Consider the following 22046-nt stretch of genomic DNA (forward strand, 5'->3'; position numbering starts at 1 on the left):
GATCTCCATAAATCCATGGGTGGACCACCAGGAAAAGGAGCTCAGTTGGTCAAGGTTTGGTGGGAAAAGGGGGTTATTGAGAAGCTGAAGAAAAGGGGACATCAGATTGCTTGAGTAGCAAATTAATTCCCAAAGTTTTAAACTTTGGCACATACGGGGGCTAAGAGAGGAGGGACGAAGTTCGTGAGGAAGCCACAGTAAGGCTGTAAGAGGAATTGGGGCACAATTGGCAAATTCAAGGAACACCCACAACGGGATGTTCGAGGTCACATAGAGTAGGGTTAGTTGGGAGATCTGAGCAGCCTGGTAATATTTAGATAAGTTAGGGACCCCAAGGCCTCCTCACAGTCTTTGTCTGTAAAGAGTGGATTGCAACACTCTGGGATGCCTGTAAGCCCAGATAAAGAACCTGGACTGGGAGGGTACGAATGTTAAATAGAGAACTTTGGGAAGGATGGTCATCTTGATCGCTTGAATACAGCACACCCAGGATAATGAGGGGAACCGCCAAGATTGCATCAAGGATGTAAGAGATTGCAGAAAAGCATAGTAGTAGTAGTTGGTGGGGAGAGATGAGTAGTGAGGGGTCAGCTTGATGCCAAGGTAATCCAGGGAGTAAGAGACAGAAAAGAGCAGAAAGAAGAGAGAGGAGAAGAAAAGATGTATGTATAGCAAACACTTGTAGAGTGAAACACATGCTAGATGTGGGATGTGGCAGCTGGAGAACGCTCGACCACCGGACACATGGCGGCAAATGTGATCAGGGAAATATGAAAACCCAGGAGAGAAAATAAAAAAGAGGGGGGAAGGGTGTGAACTTCAGAAAAAAGAAATGAGCATACCCTCAGACTGAGACAGTACACCTTCCATTCATTTCTGTAGGAATAAAAACGCCAAAAACGCTATAAAAATGGTTTGTCTTCAGGCGACATTGAGTAGAGATGTGAACCGTCTCCATAGGGAATAACTGATTTTTTTCTGATCCAGCGTTTTGGAGCTTCAAGCTACAAAATGTTGAGGTGTGAGTGGGGCCTTCGCATTCCCGGCATTCCGAAAATGTAACAGTTTTTATCTTAACTCTTAAGTCAACGATGTCAACAGCATCACTGCCTATTTGTTACATGCAGCTAGCTGCGGGGCACAGAATTCCACGGCTGCAGCTGATAGGAATGGCATTATTTGCGTTTTCTGTGGAAACCTTAATTCATCCCTAGTCATGAGGTGTTACCATTCTAGTTGTCCAAATTATAAATTTACCAACCAGCCCAATGCAGTGGATGCCATATACACAATAATCTGACAGTGCTGTGTATTGATATCATACCATCTGTGGCACAGGCCTATATTTTGCATATATCGAATCCAAGCCAAAAGCATAAGAAATTCAATTGCAATCCCATAATTCTGTGTTTGTTATTGCTGCTACTTAAATTGTAAAATGCCTTCTTTTTTTTCTTTTTATAGCGTGTTTTGTCAGAAATAATGAAAGAAGAAGATAATAAACTGGCTTTTAATAAAACGAAAGCTCAGCAAGTGTCGATAAAGAAGGTAAAAGCTTATCACTTAATGAATACAATATTCTTGTCAGCCAATCTAAAGGAAAACTTTCAGCCAGGGCCAAAATAAGCAGCAACCATTCCCTTACAGCAGGTACTTTGCTCTGATTCCAGGTTTTAGCTATGCTTAGTTCTACAGCCAATATTAGAAAAATTATGAGATTATTTTTTTTTTTAATCTAATTGAATCTTGATCTAAATTAAAAAGAACAATCTCTGATGAGACATTAAGGGCCGGTTCACACTGCAGGCGATGCGAGGCGACACCGACTTGCCTCGCCGCGACCTGCCGCGACCTCAGCGGCAACTTGCAGATGACTTCTGTATAGAAGTCAATGCAAGTCGCCCCGAGGTCGCCCGAAAGTAGTACAGGAACCTTTTTTCTGAGTCGGAGCGACTCGAGTCGCTCCTCTCAGAATGGTTCCATTGTACAGAACGGGGGCGACTTGTCAGATCGAGGCGAGGCGAGTCGTGTCGCCTCGCATCGCCCGCAGTGTGAACCGGCCCTAAAGGGAGTTTAAAAATGAAAATAGATACCGCAGCTAATTGTTTTTTCAATAAGCATAGGTTAAAGAGCACATATATCATAGGTAGAACCCAACTGCCCCTTTACTCCTTTGTTATTATCATGCAGGATTTATATAGCGCCAGCAGTTTGCACAGCGCTTTACAATATAGAAGGAGACAGTAGACTTAAAATACAATTCAATACAAAAGCAATAAAATTTGCCTGGTTCAAGGACCGGCCAAGATTTGAGCCATCCATGGGCAGGCTGATTGTACATCCATCGATTGACTTGGGTACAACCAGCCTGTCTGATTATTTACATTCAATTACTGCCTCAAGTAACCCGCCCCCTAGCATTAATCATTGTGTTCTGCCAGCCAGGACTGCTCCCTTCTAACTTGCCCCCACTGACTGTTGATGGGGGAATCTAGCGATTTTCTTTCATTCCACCCATAGAAAACAAAATCAAGTAATCTATAGAATGCTTTAGGAATGCCATAATTGTGAGAACGTGAAATCTAATAGGGAGGGATCTAGCAAGATGTATGATTTGATTGGGTAACTAGATGGAGCCATTTGGCTGATTCATTCAAACCAGAAGAAAGCAAAATGAGAACAGAATTAGAGATGTTGCCTGTTACAACCAAGAAAGTTCCGTGCTGCTCTGCTGCCTGCCCTTCTTCCCCTCCCAAAACTCTGATTACAGTGACAGAGCGCAAGTATGCGCTGCATCCTTACACTGTTAGTACAGGATGCCGCCATAGTGACACCCCCTCAGATGGGTTTGTTATGCCCGGCCCTAACACTATGGGGTTGATTTACTAAAGGAAAATAGACTGCGCACTTTGCAAAGAGCAGTTGCACCAGAGCATAGTAAATGAAAAAAGCTCTGCTAACTTCCATCATCCAATTATGTGCGAGCAAAAATGCTGTTTTTTCATTTTCCTAACATGTGATTGGGTATTCTTTGCAAAGTGAAGATTTACCTCCAATTACTAAGCTCTAGAGAAACTGCACTTGCAGAGTACACAGTCTGTTTACCTTTATTAAATCAACTTCTATGTCTATTTTCCAGACTGAATAACACTGGGATCATTCAACCCAGAAGACTAAAGCCCCGTACACACGATCGGATTTTCCCGAAGGGAAATTTGTGATGATAGGCTGTTGGTGGAAAATCTGACCATGTATACACTCCATCGGACAATTGTCGGATTTTCCGTGGACAAATGTTGGATGGTAGGCTTTAAAATTTTCTGCGGACAAATGTGTGTTGTCGGATTTTCCGAGCGTGTGTACACAAGTTTGTCGGACAAAAGTCCAAAGTACAAACATGTATGCTCAGAAGCAAGGACGAGCCAGAAGTGGTCGGTCTTGTAAACTAGCGTTCATAATGGAGAATTAAGATTCGTGACGTGGCAAATTTATGAAATTTCCTAATGCAGCGCACAATTCTCTTCTTCTTTAATGGGATAATAATGAAGCTGCTTTGCTGGTGATACTGATGGAGTTATTGCAAACTAATTTTCAAAGGCTTTTTTTTCTAGTGATATCAAGAATGATATTATTATGCCTTTTTTTGGGGGGCAATTTACCATAACACCATTATCCTGTAGTTTTTAAGATCAAAGATACAACTACGTTGGTGTCGCTTATCATTTTACATTATATTTTTTTAAATGTAATTGTCTACTCCCAAACTGTCATTTGAAGTAAAACACATCACTAAGTATTATTCTACACAATTTCTTTATTGTGCATTAAAAAAAAATAAAAATAAAATTAGACATGCTATCTGTCAATAGAACTTAACCAAAAATTGCATTCTATGCATCCGAAAATATAGAAAATATACCAAATCAAATCATTCAACCAAAAAAATAATGTCAAAGCAATAACTCCAAGGCCAGTAATAAATAACACGTTATCTCCTCCGATTCTACAACATGTCTGGTTGATGAACAGCCGCTCAGAAACGAACTGAAAAGCATGAAATGAAAAGCGCAAAATGAAAAGCGCAAATCAACACTCCCCAAACTTCTACTAGCATGAAATTAGCAGAAGGAGCCCAAAGGGTAGCGCTAAAGAGCTGAAAAACCATATAGTACTTCACTACTTTCGCGTTTGTGGGCCGACAGTTATGTGCTGTGTGTATGCAAGACAAGTTTGGGCCAATGCCCTTCAGACAAAAGTCCACGGTTTCGTTGGCCAACAATCCGATTGTGTGTACAAGGCTTTAGAGGACAAAGACTGGGGACAACTAGTCTAGATTACCTACTGGGGTGTTTGATTGTTTTACATAAATGACAGCACTATAGATGTTACTTTTGACTAGCTTTGTACATATATCCATTTTGAGAAAAATGATACGGTATTGCCTAGTTTCAACCGATGATACACTAACATGCTTATTTCTGCTCCCAGGTGGACAATGTACCAGTAAAACTGAATGCAACAGCAATTTTAAGAGAAGGTGCTCTATACCAGCGGCAGGTGGAAAAAGAACTACGCAGGTACATGTTTAAATACCTCCTATTACCCATAGAACTGGGAAGGGTTACAGCTACTGTCATGCTTTTATTGCAATTATCCACAATACTTCTCTCCTTCTACAATTCAAGGTCTTTCAATGGGGCCACCATCTTCTACCCAGCTTCTTCCAGGTGCCAGGCTGTGGTAGTCTTTATTGGCATTACTCATGCACATGCACAGAAGTTCATTTATCCCAATATACAGGATCTATGTCGGAATATAAACCGTACTGTGCATGCGCAGCTCAGCAAACATTCAAAAGAAGACAACAAGCAGGCAGGTGGTTTTATTTTATTGCAGAGGAGACATTGCATGACTCTTCTGCAAAAAAGAACCTGCCTGCTTGCGGTTTTGTTATTGGAGGCTTTAATTCCGCTTAAATTTTTTGCTATTTTGTGTTGAAATACTAGCCTGTTGCAGTCTTTAGGCAGTGTGTCTCTCCCACCTATTGGGGTTGATTTAGTACAACTGGAGAGTGCAAAATCGAGTGCAGCTGTGCATGATAGTCAATACGCTTCTAACTTCAGCTTCTTCTATTAAGCTTTGACAAAAAAAATCCTGGAAGCGCATTGGTTACTATGCAGAACTGCACCAGATTTTTCAGTTGTAGTAAATCAACCCCATTGTGTCTGTCGTGCCAGTAGCAAAGAGAAATATTCCCAAAGGGGAAACACATAGCAATAGGAATCTGAAAGAGGTGCTAAATTTTCAACATTGTGGTAGAATAAAAAAAAAAATGGCAACAGGTGTAATCTATCATTTCCTTAGGCCGGCAGAAAATAAAAGGGGATGTATTGTATGATCAGGTTGGTTATCTGGATACTTTTCATAGACTACCAGTTTACACTTTGCATTCCTCTGGGCCCAGTGCCCTCAACACATTTGTGATTATACTCATCACTTTGTAGTGCCTCACTTATTGTACCCTCTCATATTCTATGATTATTTGAGTCTTAGATTTGTCATACTGATTCTACTAAATAAAGAATGGGGAAAAAAGGGAAACCATCATAATAGAAATATGAGAATATGCTGTCGCTGTTTGTTTTTGAAGGTTAGGCTCTGGAGCTGTCATTTTTATTCTCCTTTTACTACTAGGAAAGTCACTTACCTGCAACAAGCATGTAGCCAATGAATTGTCAGGACAGTTGGTATAAGCATTCTTTTTCTGATGTAGGGACTTACCAAGTAGTGAAGGAAAGATGAAGATGACAGTTATGTGATTTGTTTTTCTCTCTTAGGCCCTGCTTTAGCAAGAATTTACTTTTTATTGTAATTATATGTATTTATTCTCCAAATTGATTTAAGCATGGCATACATGTATCAAAATTCATCTGGTTCAGCAGGTGTGTTTTCCTTTTCTTTTTTTTTATATAAATTGATAACCCACCTCCTTAAGTGCCGATTCACATAGGGGCAACCCGACTTACAGCATGACTTTGCAAGCTATTTGGAGGCGGCTTCAGCATGACTTTGCGCAACTTACAACATGACTTAAAGTTGCCTCCAGGACAGGTGACTTTGGCTGTGGCCAATCATAGAATAAATTGGCTCTGTGGGAGGGAGGGGGTTGCCTGGGTAAACATAGAAATTACCTGGGTAAATTATTTTCTTTTTCCTGTAAAGTCACTTTAATATAGATGGAGATCCGACTTGGAGCCAACTTCCATTGAAATCTATGGGTACAAGTTGCTTAGAAGTCGCCTTGAAGTAGTACTGGAACCTTTTCTGAAGTCGGAGCAACTTCAGTAGTGTACATTAAGACGGCTCTCATTCACTTACATTGATTTTTACATGTTGTCCGACCTGAGGCAACTAGGGGCGACCTGAAGTCGGATCATTTACTTCTATGGCATTTCTTATGTCCAGCAACTTGGGGCGACTTGAGGACTTACAAGTCGGATCCCAAGTCACTACAGTGTGAACCGGCACTAAGCCTGGTACATACTGAGTTTTTTTTCTGTTCAACCCAGCAGGTTGAAAGAGTTGGAGCCGCTGAACTCACTATGCGGAGGAAGTACAGCGATCTCCCAGCTGAGCTGTTGTGTTCCCCCCCCCCCCCCCCCGACAGAACACTCTGATCGGCGCTCACAGTCATTGGCTGAGAGTGCTGATTGGGAGCCAGTCGGCTGCTGGTTTTCCAGCATGCTCGTCAGACATACTGACATTCACATGGGCCAAGTGTCGGACGGCTTTTTTTTTTTTTTTTAACTGGCAAATGTCTCCTGAAATTTGGCCCATGTGTACCCGGCTTTAGTTAAAGCAGAGGTAGGGATTACTGAGCATTGCAGGGGGTTCAGGAGATTGACAATTTCAGAAGTTTTAGTCTCCCAGTGGATTCTTCAAGTGTTTTATTGTCCAGTCAACAGTGGCATATGGAGCTGGAGTTCTGTTTTTTTACTAAAATCTAAGGGCTGGTTCACACCAGAAGTGGTAGGAATGTGTTAGGAAGCTATTCCTGTGAAGTCCCACTGCATGAACAAGGCACTATACCTCGTCTTCCATGCATCTATTTCCCACCACTGCGCTGCGGTGCTGTGTGGGCACTGCGCTAATAGATCTTGCTTTATCAGCACGGCACAGTGAGAGGCAATCCCCTGATTCGCAGCTGGCAGTTGAACTTAATGAGATGTCTTTGTGACATCTCAATAAAGTTTGTTTAATTAAAAAAAAGAAAACTGTCAATCGCATATTCACTGTGCTGAGCTCAGCTTGATCGCACTTGCACACCAGCCGCTTGTGTGTACCAGTCCTAAGAAAATGTTTTCATTTACAGTAGAAGGAGCTATACAGAAGATTGTTATGTCTATTTAGATATTTATTGAACCTGACAAATTACTCCCTGGAATACCTATACAGTACAACTAGTTGTAAATCTATTTTATGACACAAAGTGGCCACTGATCATCAGCCTTAGGCAGGTTCGAATCTCTGCCGGTTCAGCAGGAACTGGCTGAGATTCGAACCATGTATAGGTAAGCTGAATGTACCAAGTTGATTGATCAATCAGTTTGGGTACAACCAGCTTGCAGGATTTTTACCTGCGATCATCATTAGTGGCTGCTATAGTTGCTAGCAATAATCACTGTCTTCTCCCAGCAGGGACGGTTTTCCCCACCGTTAGAAGACAATGGCTCAGCAGGGATTCCCGCATCATCGATGTCTGTGTTGATAACATGTGGTTGCAGGAAAGAAATTCGCTCTGTGTAAGGCAGGCCTTAGTCGAGGTGTTTGACATAGCTCTTAAAGAGGGATTCCACCTAAAAAAAAAATATTAAAAGCCAGCAGCTATAAATACTACAGCTGCTGACTTTTAATAAATGGACACTCACCTGTCCCGGGTTCCAGCGATGCCGGCAGCCGAGGCCGATCGATCGCTCGGCTCTCGGCTGCTGCCGTCACCATTCTAGGTGAGGGAATCAGGAAGTGAAGCGATTCGGCTTCACTTCCCGGTTCCCTACTGCGCATGCGCGAGTCGCGCAGCGCAATAGGAATTCTCCGCGCTGTCACTGGGACCCGTGTGTCTCCCAGCAGACAGAGCGGCAGGACAGGAAATGACATAGACTCCCACGGGAGTCTATGCCCAGAAGTGGGTGTAAATACCTGTCTTTGACAGGTATCTCCACCCCCCTCCCCCCTGTAAGGTGCCAATTGTGACACCGGAGGGGGGGAGGGTTCCGATCAGCGGTAGTTCCACTTTAGGGTGGAACCCCGCTTTAACTATCCCTCCATTTGGCTACTAAAAAACACACGGTATGTACAATAATCTACATTTATTAAAATATAATCATGTCATCATGACGATCTTAAATTGGTTGTAATCCTAAACTATATATAAATATAAATATATATATATATATATTGTAAGGGATCTTCCCGGGGTAGGGTGTGTTTGGACACAGTTCACAGCAGACTTGGAATATATGAAGCAGATCTTGGCGTTTATTCGTGGTACAAACAGTCCAGCAAACAAAACATACAGCAACACCGTGCTTTCTAAGTACAACAAAATAAACAAAAGACCTAGCCCGGCTGGGCGCTTACTAACAGGTTCTTCTCACCTATCTGACATTTATAAAGACAGCGTCTTTTCGTCTGGATATCGCAGGGTGGGTTTTAGCTCCAGCAGTGTCTGTGCTTGCAGCTTCCTTCAACATACAGGCTGTTCATTCCCTGGCTGGGAGCAATCACCTGCAGGCCTTGCAGAGCCTTTACCTTCCCAGGCTAATTAGGATCAAAGCTCACCTGATCCCAAACCCAGAACTGGATCGGGGGATGTGGAATGACAGGTCCCTCTACCAAACCTACCTGCCATTCCATATAAACCCAGGCCCGGCAAAATTACTTAACCACTCAACAGCATATCGCTGCTGAGAAACTGATCCATCCTGGATTTACCATCTCACACTATGTCGCAACCTAGGTGAGATGTACACCCCCTCGATCACTTCTCCAGTGACATGTCTACATATCCCCCCCCTCTTTTTCAGACCGGAGGGCTGAGCCTTTTGTCCCCACAGACAACTTACCCTCGACAATGCATCAGCATTTGCCTGTAATTTCCCTGGCCTGTGTTCCACAGTGAAATTAAAGTTTTGTAGGGACAGAAACCATCTAGTCACTCTTGCATTTCTCTCCTTGTTTAACTTCATCCATGTTAGGGGGGCATGGTCTGTCACCAACTTGAATTTCCTGCCTAGCAAGTAATACTTTAAAGCTTCTAGAGCCCACTTTACTGCCAAACATTCTCGCTCCACAATGGCATAATTTTTCTCGGCCGGGGTTAGTTTCCTACTCAAGTACGTCACTGGATGCTCCTCACCATTCACTACTTGTGAGAGTACTGCACCTAAGCCTGTGTTAGAGGCATCTGTCTGGACCAGAAATTCTCGCCTGAAATCGGGGGTGATTAACACAGGTGGTTGGCACAAGGCAGACTTAAGGCTTTGGAAAGCCTTCTCGGCCTCTGGGGTCCACGTGACCATTGCTGTCTTTCCGCCCTTTGTCAAGTCAGTTAGTGGAGCAGCAACTGTGGCAAAGTTCGGCACAAATCTACGGTAATACCCCGTAATACCCAGGAAAGCTCTAACCTGTTTCCTTGTCAGGGGTCTAGGCCAATTCTGTATTGCCTCAATCTTATTTAGCTGTGGCTTAATCAACCCTCTCCCAATAATGTAGCCCAGATATTTGGCCTCTTCTAGGGCTAGAGCACACTTCTCGGCATTTATGGTCAACCCCGCATCACTTATGGCATCCAACACGGCCTGTACCTTACAGAGGTGACTTTCCCAATCAGGGCTAAAAATGACCACATCATCGAGGTAGGCAGCTGAGTAATCACGATGTGGTCGCAGAATTAAGTCCATCAACCTCTGGAAGGTTGCAGGCGCTCCATGTAACCCGAATGGCATCACTACATACTGGAATAGTCCATCAGGGGTAGAGAATGCCGTTTTCTCTTTAGCCTCAGCAGACAGTGGAATCTGCCAGTAGCCCTTTGTGAGATCGAGGGTGGTTATGTACCTGGCGTTACCCAACTTCTCAATTAACTCATCTACCCTGGGCATAGGATACGCATCGAACTTGGAGATCTCATTCAACTTTCTGAAATCGTTACAGAACCTCCAAGTTCCATTGGGCTTTGGGATTAGCACAATTGGGCTGGACCATTCACTCTGGGACACCTCAATTACCCCCAGAGCAAGCATACGTTTTACCTCGGCAGATACGGCTTCCCTACGTGCCTCCGGTATCCTATAGGGCTTAAGGTTTACTCTGCTTCTAGGCTCAGTTTCAATGTGATGATGGATGAGGTGTGTACGCCCTGGGAGGTCAGAGAACTTGTTTTTGTTTTTCTGTAGAAATTCCTGAGCCTCCTGTTTCTGTGACACTGATAGAGTATCACCTACCTTGACTGGAGGGATTGGTTGTGACAAATTATTAACAGTATTTGTCGCCACCAAGGATTCCCTGTCTTTCCAGGGCTTGATCAAGTTTATGTGATAAACTTGGAAAGGCTTCCTTCTACCTGGTTGGTGCACCTTGTAGTTCACCTCACTGATCTTTTCAACAATTTCATAGGGACCTTGCCACTTCGCCAAGAATTTACTCTCAACAGTGGGGACTAGTATAAGGACCCTATCGCCTGGGTTGAATGTCCTGATTCTTGCGGACCGGTTGTAAATCCTACTTTGGGCCTCTTGAGCCCTCTGGAGGTGTTCCCTTACGAGGGGCATTACAGTGGCTATACGGTCCTGCATTTGTGCTACATGTTCAATAACACTCTTGTATGGGGTGGACTCATTCTCCCATGTCTCTTTTGCGATGTCCAGTAGACCCCTAGGGTGACGACCATAGACCAACTCGAATGGTGAGAACCCGGTGGACGCTTGGGGCACTTCCCTAATAGCAAACATGAGGTAGGGTAATAAATGATCCCAGTCACGACCATCTTTTTCCACCACTTTCTTCAACATATGTTTCAAAGTTTTATTAAATCTCTCCACCAATCCGTCCGTCTGGGGGTGGTATACAGAGGTACGGATGTGTGAGATTTTAAATAGTTTGCATAACTCCTTCATTACTTTCGACATAAATGGCGTACCTTGGTCAGTTAGGATTTCTTTGGGGATCCCAGTCCTAGAGAACATATAAAACAACTCACGTGCAATTGTTTTAGATGCAGTGTTTCTTAAGGGTACAGCCTCAGGATAGCGGGTCGCATAATCCAGGACTACCAAAATATACTGGTGTCCTCTAGCTGACTTTACAATGGGACCCACTAAATCCATGGCAATACGCTCAAAAGGCACCTCTATAATAGGGAGCGAAACCAAAGGACTGCGAAAATGAGACACTGGGGCATTAACCTGACATGTGGGGCACGACTCACAGTATTTTTTAATGTCATCATATATGGCCGGCCAAAAAAATCTCTGGAGAACCCTCTCTCTCGTTTTGTCAGTCCCCAAGTGTCCCCCAAGAACATGGTTATGAGCCATGTCAAGCACCTGACGCCGGTACGGCTTAGGTACCAGAAGCTGTTCCACAATCTCATCCTTAATCTTATTGACTCTATAGAAAAGATCATTAGTCACCGAAAAATGTGGAAATCTTTTTTCAGCATCTGGTTCCTGAGGTACCCCATTCATTACAGCAACCTGCTCTCTCGCATTTTTGAGAGTGGGGTCCTGTAATTGTGCAGCCCCAAAATTATCCCTAGACACCTCTAAGTCTAGTATATTTTGCTCAGTGGGAGGATCCTCCTCCCCAACCAGGACCTGCAAAGGAAAACAATCATTTTCATCCTGCATACTTTTATCATTCACAGCGGACAAGGCAACCTCCTTAGAGGTATCCTCACTCCTTTTGGGGATTTCTCTTTTTTCCCAGAGAGCCCAGAATAACGGAAAATCGCGGCCCAATATTACATCATGCATGAGGTTTTTAACCACACCCACTTCATATTGTACGGTGCCTTGTTTAGTCCCGACTTTAGCCCGCACTATAGGGTACACTTTTGTATCACCATGTATGCACACAACACTCATATGCTTGTTAGGCTCTAAGTCCCCAGCCACCAGGCTAGCATGCACCAAGGTTACGAGGCTTCCTGAGTCCATTAACGCTTTAACAGGAAAGTCATTGATTGTGATGTTGCAGATTTGCGGTTCAGTCTCTAGTCCAGGAACTGCAGCACAAGATGGTTCCGCAAATAGCGACTGGCGCCGGCTAGCGTCACATTCCATGGGTTCAGAGGTAAGAGGGCAATGGGCAGACACGTGTCCCGCCTCATGGCATCTCCAACACTGGATAGGGGCTGGTCTCCTTGGCAAGGAGTCCTTTTTAGAGCCCCTTAGCCACCCGGGACCATCACCAGTCTTTTGTCCCTGAGACACCACTTGAGCCCTTATCCCTCCATCAGCAGCCCTCCACACTCCCCCAATAGATGGAAGTCTCTTACCAGCTGACGGCACAGGTCTGGCGCTCCGGGGAGGTGAAGATGCTGCAGGAACATCACGGAGGTAGTCCTCAGTCGCCTGGAACCTCTCCACAAGGTTGACAAGTTCGTTTGCATCCTTAGGATCACCTTGTCCCACCCAGCGTTGCAGGTCAGTAGGAAGTGCTCGGAGGTAGCGATCCATCACGATCTTCTCTAGGATTTGTGCAGGAGTAGAAGTGTCTGGCTCCAACCACTTTCTTGCCAAATGGATTAGGTCATACATCTGGGACCTCGCTGATTGGTCCAGACTGTAGCTCCAGTTGCGTACCCTCCGGGCACGGACCGCAGTAGTAACTCCTAGTCGGGCAAGTATCTCTGCTTTTAGCCGAGTATAGTCCTTGACCTCTTGCTCACTGAGGTCATAGTAGGCCTTTTGAGGTTCACCTGTTAAATAGGGCGCAATTACCTCTGCCCATTCAGCGGCTGGTAACTTCTCTCGCTCAGCCACGCGCTCAAATATTGTTAGAAAGGCCTCAACATCGTCCTCAGCAGTCATCTTTTGCAGCGCTTTCTGCACAGTCCTTCTCCCAAAAAAATTTTCTGGAGCGGCTCCCTCCACTGTGGGTGGATTAGCAACCACAGGCGCCTCTCGATTTGCTATCAGGTGCTCGAGAAGTTGTTGTTGTGCAGCCATCATCTGCTGTTGTGCAGCCATGGACTGTTCATGTCGTCTATTGGCCTCTGTCTGCGCCTGCTGTTGTGCAGCCATCATCTGCTGTTGTTCAGCCATGGACTGTTCATGTCGTTTATTGGCCTCTGTCTGAGCCTGCTGTTGTTGCAAACTCACTTGCATAAACTGCTTCAGCATCTCCTCCATGTTGCTGGACTGTTCTTGGAGTTTAGATGCAGCTTTCACCCAGGACATAAGCAGCTGTAGCCAAGTCTGTCCACACCGTTGCCCCTAGCAACCGTCTGTTGCCCGCATTCGAACACCAATTGTAAGGGATCTTCCCGGGGTAGGGTGTGTTTGGACACAGTTCACAGCAGACTTGGAATATATGAAGCAGATCTTGGCGTTTATTCGTGGTACAAACAGTCCAGCAAACAAAACATACAGCAACACCGTGCTTTCTAAGTACAACAAAATAAACAAAAGACCTAGCCCGGCTGGGCGCTTACTAACAGGTTCTTCTCACCTATCTGACATTTATAAAGACAGCGTCTTTTCGTCTGGATATCGCAGGGTGGGTTTTAGCTCCAGCAGTGTCTGTGCTTGCAGCTTCCTTCAACATACAGGCTGTTCATTCCCTGGCTGGGAGCAATCACCTGCAGGCCTTGCAGAGCCTTTACCTTCCCAGGCTAATTAGGATCAAAGCTCACCTGATCCCAAACCCAGAACTGGATCGGGGGATGTGGAATGACAGGTCCCTCTACCAAACCTACCTGCCATTCCATATAAACCCAGGCCCGGCAAAATTACTTAACCACTCAACAGCATATCGCTGCTGAGAAACTGATCCATCCTGGATTTACCATCTCACACTATGTCGCAACCTAGGTGAGATGTACACCCCCTCGATCACTTCTCCAGTGACATGTCTACATATATATATATATATATATATATATATATATATATATATATATATGGTCTGATCCCTTAAAATGTACCCCTCTCTCTAAAAAAAACCTGGAATAAAACGAAATGTTTTAAAAAAAGTTCCTGGGTCCCGTCTTCTCTCCCCCTCTCCTCCTGTCAGCTCAGGTGTCAGTATTATGACATTCCGTAATCCCAAAAATAAACCTTGGTTAACCGCTTGCCGACCACCTTGCGCCGATATATGTTGGCAGAAGGGCTCCTACAGGCAGAATCGTGTACCTGTACGTGGCCCTTTAAGAGGCGGCAAGCTCCGTGAGCCAGGTCGTGGGTCCCGCCGACTCGATCGCTGCGGGGATACCCGCAATCACCTCAGGGGGAGGAAATAAGCTAATGTAAACAAGCATCTCCCCTTTCTGCCTAGTGACAGTGTCACTGATCTCTGCTCCCTGTGATCGGTAGCAGAGATCAGTGATGTGTTACATGTAGCCACACCCCCCCCACAGTTAGAAACATGACCCAGGACACACTTAACCCATACACTGCCCCAGTGGTTAACCCCTTCACTGCCAGTGTAATTTACACAGGAATCGTTTTTTTCAAAATTGTCGCTCTTTTTTGGTTCATAGCGCAAAAAAATACCACCAAAAGAAAGCTCTATTTGTGGGAAAAAAAGGATGTAAATTTTGTTTGAGAGCCATGTCGCACAACCGTGCAAGTGTCAGTTAAAGCAACACAGTGCCGGATCGCAAAAAGTGTTCTGGTCAGAAAGGGGGTAAATTCTTCCGGGGCTGAAGTGGTTAAAGACATTGTAAAATGATGTAATCCGTTTTGTAAAAAGATTATATACATGTGCAGTGTGTCTCCTTTTATAAATTTTTATTGTGGAAAATACCTGATTTACAGCACCGCTGGGTGCTCACATGACCCCCCCCCGGAGCTATTCTTCCCCACGCCAAGCACTGTAGAGTATGGGCCCGCTGAGGTCAGCCAGGAGGATCGGAGAGGATCTCAGGCGGGTCACGTGAGTGCCCAGCGGGATTGTAAATAAGGTATTTTCCCCCAAAAATTTACAAAAGTAGACACACTGCACATTTTATGTAGGCCCGATGTGTACATCTCTATACAAATATATGCTATTAAATGTTTTATCTAGCCTCTATATTAGATAAATTCTATTTGTCAGTTTGAAAAAACAAAATATAAGAAAACTAGATGTATAAAAGAAGCACTTATGATTTGGCCAATCATTTTCTGCATATTATTTCTTTGTGGTCCGTGTAACTAGGACCGTGGCAGGGACATGTCCTTTTCCTACAATCTCTTTACCAAAATGTATCCCTCTTTATCGTTTCAGAAAATTGGGGGGTATAGTCTGGGAATACATCGAGCTATACACAAAGCTAAGAATTAATCTGCTTTTATATCATCATAAGACTCACAGAACTTGCAATTAATCAGTGGGCTGCTAACCCATCATTTTCTGCATATTAATTTTTTACAAGCTGAAAAGTGCCGGCAGATATGTCTGACTTGATTTGTGCCACCATCTGGCACCACCTTCTGCAGACAAAAGCATATATTTAAGGTGATTAAAATTGCATATGGCTTTAAAAACTGGCATAGAAGGGAGATGGTACTCTGTCAGTTCTGTATAACGTGAGCTTTCTGCTGTGACCTACATGGCAGCACTAGCAGTAACTGAGCCGTAATGCACTGGGAGCCTGTAATTATAGGCCAACATGACTGAAGGTATGATGACCTTGCGGCGAGGAGTCCGCCTTAGGTTGATTTTAGTAGCTCTGACATCAAGGATTGAAATTCTAAAAAGAAAAATGAAACAAAAAAGTTCATGAAAAGTACAGTTCAGTCCAATGCAAACATTTAGTGAAAATACTGTAGGTGGGAATACTTTGGGGGACATAGTGTAAATATAGGAGGCACAAGCTAATCTGTCACTATTTAAAGGTACAAAGTCTGTTGATTGCCTGTGATTCTATGCGTGGATTTTGCTCCTGGACTTTGCTTTTTTTGTCTAGGAGTAGTTAGGTAAAGCTGATGTTGGGGAAACTTCGCTGGTGGCAAAATCAGCAATATTATATATATATATATATATATATATATATATATATATATATATATATATATATATATATATATATATATATATATATATATATATATATATATATATATATATATATATATATATATATATATATATATATATTTGGTGGCACAGTGGTGTAGTGGTTAGCACTTTCACCTAGCAGTAAGAAGGGTCACTGGTTCAAATCCGAACCACGACACTACCTGCTTGGAGTTTGCATGTTCTCCCTGTGCCTGCGTGGGTTTCCTCCGGGTACCCCGGCTTCCTCCCACACTCCAAAGACATGCTGGTAGGTTAATTGGATCCTGTCTAAATTGTCCCTAGTATGTATGAATGTGAGTTAGGGACCTTAGATTGTAAGCTCCTTGAGGGTAGGGACTGATGTGAATGTACGTCTATGTAAAGCGCTGCATAAATTGATGGCACTATATAAGTAACTGAAATAAATAAATAAATAAAATAAAATATTAAACTATCTCCCATTATCAATGCTCATTTACACTTGCTTCGACTTCAACACACATTAACCGCTTGCCGACCTTATAACTTACATATACGCCAGCAAGGCCCAGTATGTGATCCTGCACTTCCGTGTCTGAGGCTCACATGTGCGCCACTGGCGACCCACTCCTGCTGTGATTATACACAGTTGGAGCTGATCTGCGGGTACCGTGGAATCGATGTTCGTTGGCACCTGTCAATCATTAGGCAGAGAGCCATAACTGCGATCTGCCTATGTAAACCAGGCAGATCGCAATTCCGTCAGTAGGAACATGAAACAATGCCTTCCCCTAATACAAGCACCTCCTACACAGTTGTATGTAGAAGAATATATATTGGCCTAGATTGATGAAGACATTTGATTTTTTTTTTTTTACAGTTTTTTTTTATTGGATATGTTTTATAGCAGAAAGTAACATTTTTCTTTTTTTCAAAACTGTCAATCGTTTTTTGTTTATAGCACAAAAAATGAAAAAAAAAACACAGAGATGATCAAATGCCACCAAAAGAAAGCTCTATTTGTGGGAAAAAGAACATACATTTTATTTGGGTACAGCGCCACAAGGCCGCGCAATTGTCAGTTAACCTTCTTAGCTGTATTCCAGAGTGTGGCTCAGGGTGAATTTTCCATACCAAGAGCGGTAACCCCGAGGGGCTGCATTGCAGTATTCAGGGAAAGTAGCTTACCCAGGATCCTTTCCGATGTTCTCCCACTGTGTGTGGCGGCTATGTCTTCTGCCCGATGTACTGTGTGCCGGGCTCCGTTCCCTGCGAGTGGCGCAAAGCATGGGGACGGAGCCCGGCAGGAAAATCAAAAATTGCAAAAAACAGAACACATACAGTACACTGTAATCTTACAGATTACATTACTGTATGAAATTATTTCACCTCCCTATTGTCCTTAATGCTTTGCCCTGCATGTAGTTTTTTTTATTATATATGCTGTTCTTTCTGCCTAGAAACTGGAGATTGTCCATAGCAGCCAAAAAGTGTCCCTTTACATCAAAAGCGGTTTTAGACCAGCTAGAAAACAGCGATAATAAAATAGAATCACTTGTAGAATTGAGCGATAGTAAATTGTGGGGAAATTTGTCATCAGATACTGAAAGTGACGACAGCGACAATTCTTCAACTGAGCACATTTCAGTGTTTTTGAAATAATTACATTATTGAATACATTTTAAATTTTTATTTTATTATTAATATAATATTATTTTCTGATAATTATTTATAGTTATTTATTATATTATAATATATGATTTTGTGTGTCAAACTTTAACATATCCGGGATGTCTATTAGACTCTTGTTTGGACAGATTTACAGTCACTGAGTTTTTCCTAAGAATTACAAGCCTACAATATAAAACGCCAAATTTCCATGCAAAACATTGTACCGCTTTCAGCATCAAAAATCTGACATAATCATACTGCTAGGGAGGTTAAAATAACGCAGTGGTTAAAGCGCCTACCGATTCAACATGCTTTTTTGATGTGTTTTTAATGCATCGTGAGTCTTCAATGATGCTTTTTTGAAGCTTTAATAAAGCTTGGCAAATGCCCTGTGTGTGTTGATTTTTTATTTGTTTTAAAGGGGCCCAGTAGAACCCCAGCTCAATAGTACCCCCGTCAGCAGATCCCCAGTTCATTGGTACCCTTGTTCAGCAGATCCCCAGTTCATTGGTACCCTTGTTCAGCAGATCCCCAGTTCATTGGTACCCTTGTTCAGCAGATCCCCAGTTCATTGGTACCCTTGTTCAGCAGATCCCCAGTTCATTGGTACCCTTGTTCAGCAGATCCCCAGTTCATTGGTACCCTTGTTCAGCAGATCCCCAGTTCATTGGTACCCTTGTTCAGCAGATCCCCAGTTCATTGGTACCTTTGTTCAGCAGATCCCCAGTTCATTGGTACCCTTGTTCAGTAGATCCCCAGTTCATTGGTACCTTTGTTCATCAGATTACCTACTCAGTAGTACTCCTAGCTGTGCTGATGCCCCACTTAGTAGTAACCACCAGCTCTGCTCACCCCCCCCCACTCAGTAGTAGCCCATGTGCTCTGCTGATCCTCTGGTTTGCTGTTCCTTCTCTCTTTTTCTGGTCCCCACTCACCTCCTGCTATATTGCTCACATGCTGCGCAGCACGTCTGGCATTGCTAGTTTCTCCTGCTCCAGTCCCCCGTCTCTGTTGATCCTCTGCCGCTCAGTCTTCTCTCTCCGTTCCCCGCTCCCCTTCTGCTATAGCATTCCCATGTTGCGGACCGCTCTGGTCCGGACCCATCTCACCTTCCTGCTGCTTCATGCTGCACATCAGATCTGCACCAGAATATATACACATGAACCAGAAGTGACTGATGATGGCGTATTTCTGAGAGCCAGCTGTTGTCGGACAATATCAAAAACACTCTAAAATCAAAACCATTGCACGGAGCAAGTATAACATGTGAGCCTTTACAGTAAGTAAGCCCAATCCCAGCAGGGAAAGTATTTCTGCTGCTGGTAAGTGGGTAGAGTGAAACGAGCAATTCATGGATCAGGTCCATTCACTCACCAACCTTTCTTGCATCTGATCCCACTCTGGGAACGTGAACAGCTGCCAGGAAGCAGAAAAACATCATCATTGCTGGAGCTTTGATGTTATCACTCGGAGAGGTAATCAATGTTCTCTGCTGGATTGAACTTTATAGTTTTAGAACATCATCTGCCGTAGTTTTTGAGACTCAAACAGGTTCTTTTCAAACACTTCATAAAGATTGGTCTAGAGAGGGTAGTTCTTGTCTTTGTGTGCATGTCTTTATTTTTTATTTATTTTTATACAGACATGACTAATTAAAGGGGAACTCCAGTACAATAATAAAGCGGAGTATTAAACGAGGAGCCAGTTGAACAAAAAAAATCTATTTTCTTTTAATGCAGAAGCAACTAGTATACCATCTGTGCCCGTCTGTACTCATTACAGCAACAGTGAATGACAGCAATGCTAACACAGAGCAAATTAGAAAAACGTCTTATCCTATTACATAACATTGGCCTTTTTCTGCTGGTTTAGATATATTTCTAGCTACAACACATAGTTTAGGCTAGGAAACTCCAGGGAAACAGCTAAATACACATATGACTGTCAAAATATTTGTTTTTCTGTCCATCCATTCCTGATATTTATACAGCTCTGCCACAAAGTAGAGGCCTGCTTGGCAAGGGAGGGTGGACCTGACCATTCTCTGCTGCAGTTTCACTTTAATTTAAGGGTTTCCTTCCTTATAACTGAACAGCTGTCTGCTCAGCTCTCTTTGCTCTGCTCTCTCTCCTCCTGTTAGAATTCCTCTTTCACTTCGTCACACCTGCTTGGCTCTTTGAGGTGCTTCTGCCTTTCAATTTCTGAGCTCTGCTATACAGAGATTGTGTCAGGAACCATGAAACAGATGGAGACAGAAAATGCAGTAAAAATCACACATTTCAGTAAAATGGTAAAAATGGTACATCTGGTAAATGTTGTCATAACATAACCAGGGTTCGGTAGCCAAATCGGGTAGTCAGAACAAGCCAGAAAATCAGGATGCCAGAGAGCAGCATAGTCAGAGGCAGCAGACAGGATCAGGAACCAAAGGGGATGTCAGCCAGGCAAGTTTTCAACAGGAACACAACACAGACTCTCCCAATATGTTGACCAAGGTGAAGGCAATTGATGAAATAAATCATGCAGTTTAACCACTTGCTTACTGGGCACTTAAACCCCCCTCAGTCCCAGACCAATTTTCAGCTTTCAGCGCTGATGCACTTTGAATGACAATTGCGCGGTCATACAACACTGTACCCAAATGAAATTTTTATCATTTTTTTCCCACAAATAGAGCTTTCTTTTGGTGGTATTTAGTTACAGCTCGGAGTTTTATTTTTTGCTAAACAAACAAAAAAAGATGCAAAAAAATAAAAAATAAAATCATGTTTTAATAGTTTGTTATAAAATTTTGCAAACGGGTCATTTTTCTCCTTCATTGAAGTGCGCTGATTAGGCGGCACTGATAGGCTGCATTGGTGGGCACTGATGGGCTGCATTGGTGGGCACTGATAGGCTGCATTGGTGGGCACTGATAGGCTGCACTGGTGGGCACTGATAGGCATAGTTAAGGCGGCACTAATAGGCACAGATAAGGCGGCACCGATGGGCACAGATAAGGCGGCACTGATGGGCAAAGATGGGCACAGATAAGATGGCACGGATGGGTGGCACGGATAAGTGGCACGGATGGGTGGCACGGATGGGCACTGATAGGTACCACAGATAGATGGGACTGATGGGCACTGATAGGTGGCACTGATAGGTGGCTCTGATAGGTGGCACTGCTGGGCACTGATGGGCGGCACTGCTGGGCACTGATGGGCGGCACTGCTGGGCACTGATGGGCGGCACTGGGGTGCAGCACCTTTGAGGCAGATTGGGTGGCACTGTGGGTGGCACTGTGGGGTGGCACTGTGGGTGGCACTGTTGGTGGCACTGTGGGCACTGACGGGGGGCACTTACTTTTGCTTTTTATTTTACTTCAGGATGGCACTGCGGGAGGCAGGTGGGCACTGGCAGGTGGCAGGTGGTCCCTTGTATTTATGGCCGTGATCGGGACTGATGTCCCGATCACGGCCGCCGGTGATCGGCTTTTTTTTTTCTCCTCGCGCTGTCAGCGCGAGGAGGAATAATAGCCGATTACCGGCTCCGTTCTATCACATGATCAGCTGTCATTGGCTGACAGCTGATCACGTGATAAGGGGTCGGGATCGACCCCTTGCACGGATCGGTGATCAGGCGAGTCTCATGGACTCGCTGATCACAGAGCGCACCGCGCGCGCCCCTCAGGGGGCACGCAGGCCGCTCGTAACCGGGACGACGTCAATAGACGTAGTCCCGGAAATGTAGGTCCGCGCTAATGCCGTCATTTGGCAATAGCGCGGTACCGAAGTGGTTAAATAGCCAGAAGGGTCTGGCTGTGGGCTTGACTGATGAGCAGCAGGTGATCAACAGGTGAGCCACCGTGGAACGATGAGTACTGGCAATTAACCGACAGCTGAGCACAGAGAAGGAAGGGCTAAGCCCCAGCCCTTTCAGATTGTGGGAGGTTGGTAACAAGTCAATTAAAAGGTACTTACACTGTTTGCATTTAAACAATGCATTTGATGATGTACTAATAAACAATCAAAAATCTGCATTCATTTGATAATGAGCATTAGATAAAGTATACAAAGATGACACATGTATGTGCCAAACCTTTCAAAGGATTTGTAATTCTGTTCAGCTTGTAGGCACGTTGCCTACAG

General features: G+C 44.0%; 1 protein-coding gene across 1 annotated transcript in view; it reads left to right on the top strand.

Annotated features, from left to right (window-relative positions):
• The window catches only part of CFAP99 (cilia and flagella associated protein 99), a 162205-nt gene that overhangs the window by 86537 nt on the left and 53622 nt on the right, over window positions 1-22046 (top strand). Inside the window, exons 9-10 of the mRNA XM_077477913.1 lie at window positions 1465-1548; window positions 4489-4577. Coding sequence (XP_077334039.1) covers window positions 1465-1548; window positions 4489-4577 — 173 coding nt within the window. The remainder of the gene's footprint in view (window positions 1-1464; window positions 1549-4488; window positions 4578-22046) is intronic.

The sequence above is a fragment of the Lithobates pipiens genome, unplaced genomic scaffold (genome assembly GCF_037356315.1).
Source record: "Lithobates pipiens isolate NorthernLeopardFrog02 unplaced genomic scaffold, aLitPip1_a1.2 Scaffold_13, whole genome shotgun sequence".
Taxonomy (NCBI): Eukaryota; Metazoa; Chordata; class Amphibia; order Anura; family Ranidae; genus Lithobates; species Lithobates pipiens.